Genomic DNA, 15,868 nt, shown 5'->3' on the forward strand with positions numbered 1-15,868 from the left:
AGTCTGAAATGGAACTTGTTGAGTGTCCAGCAATAATCCGGTTTTTTGCATTTCAAAGGATACACACCCCAGGAGACTTTTGGTTTCATGCCCCATCATATGGCCTTGTAAAAAGTTTTTAAAGGCCATATGATTGGGCATCATCACCGTAAATTACTTTTATTCAATCAAAAGTCTCCCGTGGTGTGTGTCCTTTTCACATACAAAAAACCAAATCACTGCTCGATCCTCAACAGGCTCCATTTCAAACCTGACTCAGTTCAAACACCTATAAATGAGAAGCCACAATCAGTTCAGAGCTGCAATTTGCCATTTAATCTATAGAGATATAAGTAATTGTAGATGCAAAATTTCATTTAGATGAAAGAACTAGAAGTGGGTCGGGGCATTACTTATTGAACGCCCCTCATAAATGATAAGCACATATTACAACATCAGCAGAACTCCTGCAACTGTTTCAGATCTTTTTGGAGTTATATGGGGTTACGTGTTTTGTTATAGATCAACCCAAACATTGATGTGATACAATATGCAACTTTGCAACAATACAAGTAGGGCATTCACCAAAAAGTCGACTTGTTACCTTGCCGACTTAACTAGGCTGGGTCAACTCGCTCAAATCTGAATAACTTAAAAGTCCCCCCCCCCCCCCCCCCCCCCTGCATGGCGTTTTGTTAAAGGGTGCTACAGTTACAGTAGCACCCATAAAAACTGGATTAGATCTTCCTAATATAACAAAGACTGTAGCAATAATGCAGCAATCATTTTCGGCCTAATTCCTTATGGTGTCTTCAAGTACAAATCACAAATTTTAGGCAAAGGGCAAGTCGTAAACCCTTGATGAAGCTGTTACACTCCTTTATTTGGTGTTGTTGCAAAGTTGTTACTTGTATTCATAATTTCTAAACGTGTATATAAATCGGATCCCACCTGTATCTATGAGTCTACAACAAGGAATAAATGCAAATCTTTACTTTATTCTTTATTTACTTACATTTACAAAAGTACCTACACATATGTTTTTATTGAGAGCTGTCTTACCCCAAAAAAGGCTGCTTCTCTAAAGGTAATTGTGTTCTTTTTTCCATGTATGGTTTCCCTGTCTAGGAACTTTATAAAGGTATATGTAAAAGTTCACGCTACACTGGAAAAATACGCATTTTAATTTGTTTGAAAAGAGAAAGGGATTCTGTTCATACAAAAAAAATATAGAGGGTCACTTTGCAGCTGAGATTTCTATCTGCCGCCACAGTTGTGACTAAGAACTGAACTATCCTCATTAAGGGACACAGTGTGAAAAACTAATCTGGGCTATTTTTCAAAAAGAAGGAAGGTTTCTGAAGTTCAGCTTAATGATCTTTCTAAACATAACATATTTTATGCTGATGTGTTTTTATTTTTTTGTATAATTTTTAGCCTGATGTCAGTCATCACATTTAATAACAAATATTCTTAAGTTCATTATAATTAGAGTGCAGATGTCATGACACTAACTGACCTCTGAAAAGAAAAAGGATGAGATGGTGTGTTGTAATAACAAGATAAAAATTTGGTTTACAAAGTAATTACCCCAGGTCAGCACTTTTTTTCTTACATACCGTGAGAACCTTAGTTAATTTGCTTCCTAAAGTGTCTTTCAAAGCACAGAAACACATCTGTTTCTAGTATTTTTCAGATACTGATAAGTGTGATTTTTTTTTTTTTACATTTATATTTTAGCTTCCTTTTTCCGGTAGATCTCTCTTCATACAGACTTTATTTAAAAGAGAATCAGTTAAGTTTATGCTACCCTATGGTGGCATAAATCCCAGTTATTTTTTTTTAGGTTTAAGGCTAATCACAATAACCTTAGTTCAGCTAAAAACTTTGAAATTAAATAATTACTGGATAACCGCACTCATAAAAAATTCCATTGTTAGTAGGGCTGTGAACAAATAAATGACCTAAGATTAAATGCTAATTAATAGCCTGTAAACGTTTGTTCTGTCTGATTAACTGATATTGTCCATAGAAGAGGCAGCAGCTGTTCATTATGTAGAGCAAGTCAGAACGGAAACATGAAACCATTCAAAAGGAGTCAGAACTCTGTTCACTATTTAACTGTGACAAGAACCCAATATGCACTTTTTGTGGTTCTGTTTGCAAATATAATACACCATTTAAGCACCTTAAGCCATGACCTAAATAGAGTCCATTCAGCTTTTTTGCATGTCGGAGCCGCATCAACTTCTTAGCCAAAAATGACATGTGCTAGAAAAGTGAAGATTTGATGACAAAAAAGCAAAGGGCATTACCTAAGATATTTGTAACATGACAGTAAAATAAATTAAACGTATGGTTAATTTTGAGGGCTTGTGTAAGCCAATGCACTTAATGGTGCCAAGTTTAAACATTTGTCTAAAAACAACCATAACCACCCATTTAGCAGAGCTACAGTAACAGCAGTGTCCCTCTCAATCACTGGTTGTTGAATTGCCCTGAAAACTCAGAGCTATATTACAGTTACTGTCCACAGGAAATGGCTTATAAAGCCATATTACTTCAAACTATAATTACTTTAACATAACATTTGACAGAAAAAAATACATTTAGTTATTATTCTATACATCAAAACATTTATATTTTAAGTTAGATTCATTTAAATTTAGTTTATTTACATTGTGCTAATCAAAACGCCTCTCAAGGCACTTTTCAAAGCCAACTCCATGAGATCCATGAGACAAAGTAGGTAATTTATTTTCTTTTTTTTTTGCAATCACCCGGGTTTCCATAGAAACCTAGGTGATTGCATCAAGTCATTGACTTGCAGCATTCATTCCTCCTGGATCTTGCAGCGAGCGGTCGTTTTCATGGTGTCGTCTACACTGCAGCAATCCCCCATACACAGCATACATTTTAACTTCTTATTATCCTGACATTTGGAATTTTTAAAAATCCCCTGAACAGACCTCAATTAGATATTTAGTCTAATTTAGGTTCCAAAAGTGAATATAAATGTTTGTGTGTTTTTATACTTTGTAAAGATCAGTAAGCGTCAGTGTTAGGTTCTGCTCTCTTCTACGGTCACTGCTACATTATGGCTAAAGCCTCTACCGCTGACCCTGTATGTAAACTTGCTCACAGCTTCATTATGTTTTCTTCCAAGCAACTTACTGCCCATAAGATGTTAGGGTGAGACCCTTTCAAAGTCAGATCTGGGTAAAAGCTATTTTGCAAATAACACAACTAGCCTTGAGTACCGGTTGAATTCTCTCAGTATTTGTGAGTTCACAAACACACGAGAATCCTGCTTCACCCATTTTACACAGTACAGATAGGCCACCAGCTAGCAGTAGGATGCCTGCATGGCTTCTGCTATCATCTTTCTTTTGTTGGCTTCCCCAATTTTATCTTTAAGAGGAGAACAGCAGGAGCTTAAAAGCATAAGTTGTTGTTCTTTCTCTCGTGTAAGAAGCTTTTTCTTCATGTTCCTCCTTTTCCCAAACAGGAGTCTGAGGGATCCCAGATTGATAATGTGTAAAGCTAAACTTGAGTGCTAAATATTATCAATATGGCTTGTTGGGACAGTGGCTAGAAAGGGAACACAGAAGCACTGATCAAGCGATACTTTTTGTGCGATACAAAAATATAAGGTTAAAGATCTAAAACATGTAGGTTAAACATGTAGAAAACCTGCACTTCTGGCAGGTATTGGGTTGGGCAAATAATTGTGTTTTCATTATAATCACATTTGATCAAAACACAATTTTCAATTAGAAGGGGCACTTAATTATAGTCACATTAACCTTAACAAGATTTTCTCACCCCAACCCTTTAGTTTGGAGTGTTTCAGCTGTTACGCAGACCCATGCATTCGATCAGAAATTAGAAGTTTTCGACTTAAGAGTATCAGTCTTGAGACGATGAACTCTGGACAATCTAAGGGTCTAGGTCATTAAAATAATGAAGCCGTGTAAGGAAACATATACATTGTTGGTGCAAAGAAAAATCAAAAAAGATTTGCAATTTGGAGTTTTGGTGAAACTATTCAGCCTTATCACAGAGTACACAATGTGCTACTGTCAGGGTTTGGTTGAGGTTTTTGAGGACCCAAATGCAGAGATCAGGAGGCTGAGGTGAAACTTGTAGTTTTAATAAATGACTGAGGCAAAATCTAAAAAATCCAATGAAGCAAATGACCAGAAAACATCAAGGGGAAACTAATGTGGGGAGCCAGAGATGAGGAAGCAACAAACAGCAAGAAGGAAGCAGCACTGAGTGACTGCAGAGGTGGAGTATATAAGGGGAACAGAACAAAGGATGGACTAACGAGCTGAATATGGAGCAGGTGTGAGTGGAACTAACTAGAAGGAAGCCAAGGGGAAAGGAAACAAGCACAAGGGGGGAACAGAGATTAACTAAAGTCTGCTTGAATATAATGTAAAATAAACCAAAGCTAAACAAAACAGAAGAACTGATAACTGAAAGCTAAAAAATCTGAGTCCCAAATGGGGAGAACCATAACAGCTACGTATTATCTGTTGTGAAAGTTTAGATTTGTTGGGATGTTACAGAGTAATTTTTGGGTGTGGCTCTATATCTGTGGTCTTACGTTGCAATTTGAGGCCGGTTATAGGATGGAGATTTTTTAGCCTTTGGGAACCAAAAATGATCTTAATTTGTCCGATAGTTAGAATGAGTATCTCACTACATATCTCTTTATGAAGTTGGTTGCTGTGGGACGTCATAAATGATTTAGTAAATGGAGATTGTACAATATAAGCTCATCAAATTATCTTTGTGCAAAAGATTATTAGTTCCATCTTGTATAATGCTTCATGGATTAGTCTTAGAATAGTCTTAGAAGATTCTTAAGCGGCGCAGGCACAAGAGATTGGAGATAGATTGACTTTGATAGTTATACACAACATGTTATGGTTTCCCTTCAAAATCTTCTTCTGTCCTGTCTTGGGTATTTTTTTTGGTGGGAGAGCAACATTTTTGTCTGACAGTTTTTGCACCTACAACACTTTTGTTTGCTGGCTTCTTTTCTCTTGGCCATGAATTGAAAAAAGTCACAGACTGTCACACTATCAAAGAAAGCATAGCCTGTGTTTTATTCCTAGAGAAAAACATTGATTGACTGCAGAGCACCCTCTTGCTGTCAGCTCGCTGTGCTAGAGATGCTTCAGCAATGAGTTTCACTGTTTTCCAGAGAGTTTGCATCACCCTTCTCCACACTTCCATTACAATTAGGTTGAAAGGTATGCATCAGATTGTTAGCTCTGTTGTTGGTGATATTTTTGCCATCCCTTAGATGATGTCTTGCTATTCCTTCACTTTTTGTAATAATGAAAATGAAAAACAGGATGTTATCAAACCAGCCCGTGGTGTTCTGTCAGTAATATAAAAAAAGCATGTAAGTACACATTCTTAGGAAACTTGAATAAGTGCAAATGTTTCCAAAGAGGCAAGTGCAGCTGGGAGCCTGCTGAAATGAATGTTCACTCTCAATTTAAATGGATTTTCTCTTAGAAAGGTTGCTCTCACAAATAACCCGCTGGTGTGAGATGACGCTGCTTGCAGTTGAAGGTTACTTAAATTTTTTTCAGTTCATGAATATGGGGGGGAAAAAAAGAAGAAAACATGAATCAACTGTTGAGAACATTATGTGTGATGCAGGTTTTTAAAAAAAGCACATACTGTATGAAGTGTTCACATCTTTTATACTGATGTTTCAAGACTCTCTTTCCTTCCTTCCTTCCTTCCTTCCTTCCTTCCTTCCTTCCTTCCTTCCTTCCTTCCTTCCTTCCTTCCTTCCTTCCTTCCTTCCTTCCTTCCTTCCTTCCTTCCTTCCTTCCTTCCTTCCTTCCTTCCTTCCTTCCTTGTCCTTAGTGAAACAGACTCACTGGTTCCTAGCTGGAGCATTTATGTCTTCCAGTGTTTCAGCAGTACACCATGGGTCTCTGCAGTTCTCCAGGTTTCCTTACTTACCTGATTTTCGAGTTTTAGACTTTTTCGATGCCCAAAGTATGATAGAATATTAAAGCAGTGAGCACCTCATGATTCATACAGAGACTAGTAAATAGAGCAAAACTTCTTTGAGTAAAGTTTAACATGGGAATTTTTTATGCATACAGATTAAAATAACATTTTATTGGATGAAAAAATACACAGACATTTTAACAATTTTGGAAAATTCATAAATGGCATTATTGATTAAAATAGCTTAAGAATAAATATAAAACGTATTTTTATGTATAATTTCTACATTTATGTCAATTGTTTTTTTGACTGTGCTTTAAACACTTGCCAAAACATGGATGTAATCTTTTTTGCTGGTAGTTAAGAGCCTCCATTGATTTTTTTGAAGCCACAGTGTGGTGGGAAAGCTCTCACCCCATAAAAGCTTATTGAGTTGGCAGCAGACTTTTATTGCCTGTAATTTGACAAATTTCACAAAGTACAAATTTCCCTATAATAAAACTACATCGTAAAAAGTTAAAACTTTTGGTTCCTGGCTATTCTTGGCTACTTTAAAACCATTTAGTGCTGAAAAGGCTTCAGAAGTCTGCTTAATTTTCTGAATGAGATTCGACAATGCAAAAGTCTTATTACATTTTGTTACATTGCAGGTCTGTTTTGAGCCAGTTACTATTGATAATCAGTACTTGGTGTACATCATACTATGTAATCCTAAGGTATTATTAAAGACAGCAGGGTTTAAAATAACTTTTTAAAAATTTTGTATTTTGCTCATGGAACTATTTAGAGACATTTGTAGAGTTTAGTTTTTACCTTTGTAAAGTTAGTGGCACTTCTGCTAGAGATGTACCTTAAACAGATAAATCCCTGAATCCTAATCTTTTGCAGATAACTAATTTGATTTGAGAACATTTATTTACTTTAGGGGAAAGAAATATAAGGTAAACGTATTTTGGCTTCTGCAATCTGACTAGATAAGAGACCTTCAATTCTGGTACTTAGGGTCCCCTGTGTTGCATGCTCCAGGTGCGTTTGAAGTCACCAATGGCTGAAGAGTCCTCTCAGTCTACTGTACCATTTATCTAGAAACATCTAGAGACAGGGAAACCAACATTGATTTTATGTATTTTAAGAGAGAGCTATAATTTTGCTACTGATTATTACAGATTGTGCTTCACTACAGAAGTTATTTTTGTGACATTTAGGTATAATAAAGCATGTTCATTAACCTCTGAGAAGACTGTCTGAATTTTCCTTGAGGCTGGGCAAAGTGTCCTCCTTTTTGGAAATATATATATATATATATATATATATATATATATATATATATATATATATATATATATATATATATATATATATATATATATATATATATGTATATCTGTGGCATTTACGCACTAAAATCTAAACAATCAGAGCACCCTGTTTATGCAGCAACCATAGCTATTTGTACAACAGAGCTTAATCATATAGATAACCTACAAAGAGGAAAAAGTAAAAGGACTGCAATATGCTGATGAAGATTCTCTGTCATCCAGGTCATAGTCATTCCAAAAAAGATAAAAATAAAACAATATTCTGGACTTTGTTTCCAATTTTGAAGACGTTTCGCTTCCCATCCGGGAAGCTTTTTCAATGCAAGATCTCAGAAATAGGGTTGAGTTTGCATGTTTTCTGATGCTATTTCTGACATTTTGCTGAAAAAGCGTCCTGGATGGGAAGCAAATGTCTTCAAACTTAAAAACAAAGTCCAGTGGACTGTTTTTTTTTTTTTTTTTTACTTTTTTTGGAAAAGTAAATGGGCCCAGGACTCTGAGGGCCGGATTTATCAAGATCCAATTTTGTGTGCAGTAATTTGCGCTCGCAAACTGGAATTTTGCGCGAGGGGCTGAACCATGGTTTGCGGGTGATTTAAAGCTACAGTGTGTAATTTTCAGCGACATCTAGCGGTCAGACTGCAGACTGCAGCAACATGAACGTCTCCCCCCCACCGCTTCTCCCCCCCAACAGTACGGCGAGCGTTACGGGACAAAATGTCTTCCACGACGTCCGCATCACCTACCTTCTCAAGTGATGAGGTTTGTTTACATAGATAATTTTACAGATAGTATTTCATTAGTCTGTGTAGGGTATAGATTTCATGTAGACTTAAGATAATAAATATACCCGTTATTTTTTCTACGTCGTTGTGACGTTTTGGTGAGCTGCTTTGCATGGTGATATAAACAGACGAAGTAATTGTAGTCATTAGTTTAACAGCGAGATTGTGTTCGCTGGAAGAATATATATTCCCCGTTTACAGAGTCCAAGTCTTGTTTGTGGCACGGGGGTTACAAGGCAAGGAAGAGGGAAAGGAAGAGGGCAGAGAGGCCGGGGTGAGCGTGCAGCTGGGGCCAGGCGAGAGAGGGGAGCCAGCGGGGTGAGAGCAGAGGAGGAAAGGCTTGAAGATCTCCAAAGGAGCCGGAGAGAAGTAACCGAGGTATATATCCAGAAAATTATTTTACAGAAAATTACTGAATCATTACCTGTGAAACGTCAGGGACGTTGCTGAATAAGTATACTGGAGAGTAACAGCATCATCACGCAGCATGTTATTGTTTTAGACAGGTCTGAGCATCCTGTACTCCAAAAACTGCAGTGATATTAGACAATTGTGTGTATAGGATTAATTACCTGTCCAAGAGAAAACTGGCAACTTGAGCGTCACTTTGAAAACCTTTTTCCTCCATCAGTGACTTCCATCGTGTAAATGCCGTGCCAATGTTGATCCGTGTTTTTTGTCGTTTCTTGTCACTCTTGCGTTTATTCTCGTCGTGTTTCCGCTTCTTAGATGACGGGGGTTCGGTGTCCGCCGCTTTTCGTTGTGATACAGAGTAGGCATGATCCTCCATTCGTCTGATGTTTGGCCACACAGTGCCAAACAGTTTGCAAAGTCACTCACGCCTGCCGCCTTGTTTACCTTTCTTGTTACCGAGGCGCAGTATACCTGCTTCTTCTTCTTCTTTGGTTTCAGGCAGACTAAACGCTTCTCAGGCATAATACTGCCATCTACTGTTCAGTACCGTCTCAGTTCATCTCTCTCAACTTGCCGTAGTTATTTTCGAGCGTCATGGGAGATCTCGCAATCGCTAGTTTGTTGCCTCTGCGCTGCCGTAGCGCAAAGATGTCAGCCTCCATGGCTGCGAGACCCGCTCCTATGTAATTATAAATAACGAATTCTAAGGCAACGCAAATGTTATGGTTAAAAGGCTGAGCTCATAGGTGATGATAAATAACATAGTTATGTATAATATATTAAATTTCTGAATTTATATGCCTGTAATTATTACACACTGTAGCTTTAACAAGAGCGATTGCGTAACTGGTGGCAGGTGCAAAACTGTTGGAGACGCCCTATTTAAATGATGGTTTTGTGCGTTTTGTGGTTTGCGGCAAAGTAGTTTGTGCAAACTAGTGCATTAAGAAATTTTAATCTTACAGTGACACCCCCACCCCCTCCAAAAAATTATATATATATATATATATATATATATATATATATATATATATATATATATATATATATATATATATATATATATATATATATATAAACTTTGGCAACCTTTATTCCCTAAGGTGGTATGTGGCTGAATTCCTACTTCACTGCAGTAAAAAAACAAACAAAAAAAAAACAGGTGTTTTGTATTGGCCTGTAAAAAAATGCACATACCAAATGGCTCACAAGAAGTGACTGTGGATGAGATTATTGCGCATACGCATCCCCGCAGCATTGGCATGTTGCTCCACAGGCGCAGAGGTTGGGGTTCTCCGGTAGGGCGTCAGGGCGACATGGCATTTAGAACGTTCGGACAGCACTTCTGAAAAACAAGATTGGGAGATCCCAGATGCAAAAAAGTGCAATGTTGCAAGGAGTTTTGTGATATCTGGTATTGCGTGGGTCCTCCTTGTGGCTGGCTCCAAATCCATTCGGAGTTCCCCCAACAGCCCCAAAATGGCAAAGCTGGATTAACGATATGTTTTGATGATCGTTTCCTCGTTCATTCCAAAAATATTCAGTCGGAGTGAAAAAATGCGTTCTCTGCGTCTCCTTGCTTCATTTCCATGTCTCCTTCTTGCGACAATAACCGCTGCCATGTGTGCGCAATTACGCATACAGACCATTTGCACCTTCTTTTGAAACGTGTTAAATATAGAGTCAGATACCGTTAGCAAAATTGCTTTCAGGTTTAATAAATCACTTTGCGAGTGCTAAATTAATATATTTACATGATCTCCTCCCACAAGACGCACTTTTGCGTGTAAACGCCCCATATTGCATATTCATTGCAGAAAAAGTACTAAATGGATAAGAGGCGCTATTTAGCACGTTTTAAAGACCAAATCCTTTTAGCACGCTGTTGATAGATCAGTTTGTACATTTTTTTAGCTTTCGCGGTGAAATAGCTCACGTTTTTATACACGCAAACCTTTGATAGATCCGGCCCTGAATGTCTACAAAAATGGCCAGAGACCACTGTTATTTTATGCTTAGAAAAAGGGTAGCAGAACACCTCAGCTATAACCCTATTGGTAAAAGGTGTTGCAGGTATTATTAAAGGATGTTCAAAAACATCAGATTTTGCTTTTCTCTAATTGTGTTCTAACCTCCTTCAATTAATCCAGTTCCATGAAGTTTTTTTATATATTTTTATATCACAAATAAAAAGGTTTCAAGGAACTCTACGGAACAAATAGTCAACACAATCTAAGCATACTGAAAAACTGAAAGATAGGAGGTCAATCAACTTAACTCATCTGTGTCCAGGATGGCATGTTCCACCATCCGGGCTTCATGCACTCCCAGACATTTATTGTATAATAAAATCAGCCCAGCCACCAGCCAACCAACAATCACCTAGGATTTAAGCAGTGAGTGTAAGTTTCTCATTTCTCAACATTAATAATTTCCACCTGCATTTCAACAGCTGCCAATTGGACAAAGCTTGTGCCTGTTGGCAGAGACCATAAATCTAGTTTTTTTTTTTTTTTTTCAATTCAGCCTCGATGAACTCTGCTCAACAAAAAATCACAGGCCAGTTTGTCTTCTCCATTCTCCACAAACAAGGTGCACATCTTTGAAATTAAGCTTTCTCTTTATTTTTTATCCTATGGAACCTCATTTGACATAACACAAACATTTAAAATTTGTATCAAAGCATTTTAATTGGTACTCCATAAGAATATCCCAAGGGTAAACACTGATAAAATATTCATTTTTTGTGTTTACTATTAGCATCTTCTTATCTAACTTGTGTCTGGATAATTTAACCTGCAGGAAGAAGATATACTGGATCTGCTGGAGCAATGTGAGCTGGATGACGAGAAGCTGATGGGTAAATCCTCCAGGCAAAGAGGCCCAAAGGTGGGTGAACGGGAGAAATGTTGGGAGAAACCAAGTAGAGAGTGAACAGGGTACAGATGCCTCATGGGAGCTCAAAAAGTAGAAGAGTGCCACAGTGAAATGGAGAGATGTTCTCACACGCCTGGAGCTAACACTCTGAGGAAGCACATCGGACGTGGTTCAGAGAAATAAAAGGAGGTGGAATTCGGTGTGGGGTAGTTTTTTATCAACTTTTGGAAGAAAAGAAAGAATCAGAACGAGGCCCAAAAAGGGGACCAAATCCCTAGGGATACAGCTGTCAGCATCCTTCACCTACGCTCCCCTACCTGCACCCCCTTTCCTTCTCTCTTTCTGTCCATCATCATCTTCTTCTTCTACACTGTCATATCCACCTGTAAGACCCTTCAATTTCCCCCCATTCCTCCCTCTATCAAATTTCTCCACTCTCATCACATTTACTTCCCCATCCCTCTTTTTTTCCGGATGTGTACATCAATGCTCTCTCGAGGGCTAAATTGACTGGAACACTTGAGGAGTGTGTTAGGGAGCAGACGTTGAAGTTTAGCGCAATGTTTGTAAGGCCCGTGTCAAAATGATCAGACACTATCACTGTTGTCCAAATTAATTTGGGGCCCATCAGCTTCGATGTAGAATGTATGGAGAAAGACATCGATAACAGGGGGAAATAAAGTGCTGTGACGGAAAGATTCCCTCTCCAGGGTTAGCTGCTTACAAGCCATCTGGTGGAGCTGAACCAAGCAGAATGTGAAACAGTGCGACTAGAGGAGGTACAGACAGAATTCAAAGGAAAAACATGGCACCGATGTTTCTGTCAATGAAGAAAGTTAAGGCAGAAGGGAGATAAAGTTTAGAAGAATTATGGCAAGGGGTTCTTATATGCCTTCGTAATTGTATTTTGTTTCCTCTCCAAATGCTAAATTAGATTTACTGTTCTTACACTTGTGGCTGATATTCTCTTGTCCTTCGATTTTTGGTTTTCAAACAAAACTCAAAATTACATTAAAATCACCGACATTCAGTGAAAATGACCCAGAAGCGTTGTCGGCGCCATTTTTGTTGTTTTGTACACATTCTCGCGTGATTTGAAAAAGCCAGGTGATTTTCCGCCAGATGGCATGATTTTTGTCCACCTAGCGGTACTTTTGATGTAGTTACCAAAACAACAAACGGATGCATTTATTTTGTCAGGGAAAACTAATCCTGAGTCAGTTAAAAGTCAGGGAATTCTGAAATGATGTAAGACTGTGGAAACCCTGTATAAAATAACTGTATAATGATTCTCTAGAAAAGTCACATTATATTAATAGTATTATCCTGTATAAACATACTGTGACTCTAAAATAAAAGTTATTTATTTGTGACATTGACTTCTGTCTTGTGATTTATCTTACGTTTTTAACCTGTCAAGTTTTTTTTTTATAGATTTTTAACATTACAATTTTTATTTTTCCAAGCACACAACAGTTTAAGGCAAAGTTTAGTTTAAAAAAAGAATGTGCAGGAAGGATTGAAAAGCATGTTAACACTTTAATGTAGGCTTGAGTTCATCATCTGACGCATGCATATACACACCAGGAACCTGTAAACTTAAAAAATACTGAATTACAAAAAACATTTAAAAAACAAACATGTTTCATTGATATATATATATACAAAAATGAATATTAGGAACTATATTTATCAAACATTATACTGGGCAATTAAAAATTGTTTCTGGGCAAATGAAATGTGAAAGTCACTTGCCAGAAAGGCAAGTGGTAAAAATCTTTAATGTCAACCCCTGTACTGTCTTATCATGCACCCTTTTCATTCCTCCTTTACATGAAAATGTATCCTAACTTGTTCATTTTTATGTCTGCAACCTCTGTGCTACTTTTTCTTCTGTTGAGATTCTTCTTATCCCTCTGTATGTCTTATTCCCTAGACCTGATGTTCCAATCTCTCTCCCTTACTATATTCTCCTGTATTTAATCTATTTTTTGTACCCTGTTCTGTCTGTACCCTCCTCCATCACTCACCCACATGACTACCCAGAGGTGACTCTTTTAGACCTATGATCACCTCCTGCTTATTAATTCAGATGGACTCATAGTGAAGAACTGAATACAGGATGTAGAAAATCTTAATCATTGTAATCACAGTGACCCCTTTTAATGGCATCTAGTATATAAATGTTAAAATAAAATAAATATTTTCTGTTATGCATTACATTTAAACTTAAAAATAAGCACGTTTTCCCATTCATGTCTAATAGGACCTACATGCTGTCATAGAAACCTAGTTTTCTCAATAGCTTTATTCTACCCAGGCTTTTACATATTGTTTTTCCAAAAAGAATGGGTGCCAATCAGCATCTGTTGAATAAGTAAATCTTTCTTCCTTACTATACTCTTTCATATTAATTTTGATAATTGATGTTCAATGTTAAAATATATATATATAATGGCAGATATAATGATATGATGGCAGAGTCCAAAGAGAGGTACTAATTGTCTAACTAGATATTACACCAATGTCCTTGTGAGCATGAGATAGGGTTTTGGACTCAAGCTATCACTTAGTTCACATTTTGCTAATTTTTATTTTCTTTTTAATTTTATTTTTGCATATGGTACTGTTACGGCTGCAGTGGGTCTTTGCCATTTTTCCTTGTAGGGTTCAGGAGACAGTCCCTCTGCAGGTGTTCTGTTTTACCCTGATTGGCTCTCTGCTTCTTTAAGGCTGCTATTCATGCAGCAGAGAGGAGGCTTTTTCCTTTCCCTCCTCAAAACCCCATTTGGTTTGTATTTTATGGTTTGGTTTTGTTAGGTTTGTTTTGCTTACTTCTGGTTAGTTGTGGGTTTTTCATTATTCTATTTTGGTTTCTTATTTCAGGTATTCTCTTTTCAGGTTTTATTTCTTTAATATCATTTAATACATAATTTATATCATTTAAGAAAATCCTTGTGTGGTCTCCTTTAATATTACCCCACCAAACAAGCCTGGTGGACGTAACAGTACCTTGAAAAATCAGTGTATTATTGTTGGATTTTATGTGACAAAGCAGCATAAAGTAATTATGAAGTGCAGGGCAAACAATTTTTTGTAGCTTCTTTTTCTTCTAAGAAAGTAAATTCATTATGACATATGTGAAAGTACACGGCAAAACCAGCATTAGGTCTACCTGGGGTTGTTTTGAGATATTCAAAGATCCTGAAAGAGAGGAGTCCAGGCTTTCCAATGATGTCAAACTTGTGGAAGTTGGAAAATTACTGTTTTGGTGAACATCCTTAAATTAATAGAAATGTTTCTAGACGTGGGCGACTTCTAGAGGATTCCCTACAGATGGGTTATATCAAGCTGCAAAAGGAGTTTATTTTCATCTGAGTGGTTTAGTGTTACGTCATTATGCGTATTCTTCCAGCAAATAATTTGTATCAATTTATTTAAATTGTATTGCTCTTCTATAGTGAGCAACCTTTAGCTTCAATATTCACAATATTAGGTTTGTGATCTGAGTCTTTGCCTTAACCATAGACTATTTCACTTTGGTGTGAATTGTTTGTGCAGAGCTTGCATGGATTGCAAAACGCAATGGTGCGAAACAACATAAACTTTTCACATCTCCGTTACAGCCCTCCGTTACACTATTAGCCCTGTTGCAGCGAGCTATATGAATAAGTAGCCAAGTGTCTACTTCAAGCGCATAGTTTATTGGCTGACATAACAGATGCCTGAATGGAGCTGCACAAAACAATAATATCAATAAACTGCCGGTTTCCACCTTGATATGGAGATGCGGGATGGCTGTGTTAACATAAAGTTTGCAGTTTTAAAACATTGCAAACTGTAATTTATAGCACTGAGGGTTTGATCTTCAGAAGGTTTGTGCAAAGGGTGCTTAAACAGGTGCTTAAAATGCTTGAATTTTACTGTTATGTTTTTAAGGTAAAAAAAATGCTTGAATTTTGAGTCTAGTGCTTGTAAATGCTTGATATTGTACAGTAATCATAAATATATATATAAAAAATAAATAACAGACCAATCAGAGGACAGAGAATGATGACATTTAAGTGGGCCCTCCAGCTGGTCCAGTAGGGCAAATCTGAAATCTGATTGGTTGAAGAAAACCTTCCTCACGAATATTGTTAAGGTAAGATCAGCCAGCACTGGTCATGCCAAAGGCCCTGAGCAGATTTGATTGGCATAGCCACATAAAGAGGCGGAAATCTGATTTGACAAAAAATATTGCAACCACATAAATTTATTAGAAGAAGCACAGCCCATAGAAATACTGCAAAATTAAGAGAACTTGGATTGTTTGGGATAAATTAATACAGTTAGGTTGTGAATGTAGGTTAGTGTTCCTGATAGATTTTAGGCCAGCAGTGAAGGCCATAAAGGCCCTGACCACCCACCAGTGCATAATATACCATAGAAATAGTTTCAGTTTTATTGTAATCCAGTCAAACATTTAAGGGTCAGTCAGTGTATTTTCTATGTTGTTTTCCTATGTTT

The 15,868-nt window shown here is 37.2% G+C and overlaps 1 protein-coding gene across 3 annotated transcripts in view; it reads left to right on the top strand.

Moving 5' to 3' along the window:
• The window catches only part of ttll7 (tubulin tyrosine ligase-like family, member 7), a 110,648-nt gene that overhangs the window by 68,088 nt on the left and 26,692 nt on the right, over positions 1 to 15,868 (top strand). For all 3 annotated transcript variants that reach the window (XM_038272161.1, XM_038272160.1, XM_038272162.1), the window contains exon 14: positions 11,285 to 11,371. In XM_038272161.1, the coding sequence (XP_038128089.1) occupies positions 11,285 to 11,371 (87 nt within the window). The remainder of the gene's footprint in view (positions 1 to 11,284; positions 11,372 to 15,868) is intronic.

This window comes from Cyprinodon tularosa, unplaced genomic scaffold (genome assembly GCF_016077235.1).
Source record: "Cyprinodon tularosa strain WSP-4 unplaced genomic scaffold, ASM1607723v1 ctg82, whole genome shotgun sequence".
NCBI classification, from domain to species: Eukaryota; Metazoa; Chordata; class Actinopteri; order Cyprinodontiformes; family Cyprinodontidae; genus Cyprinodon; species Cyprinodon tularosa.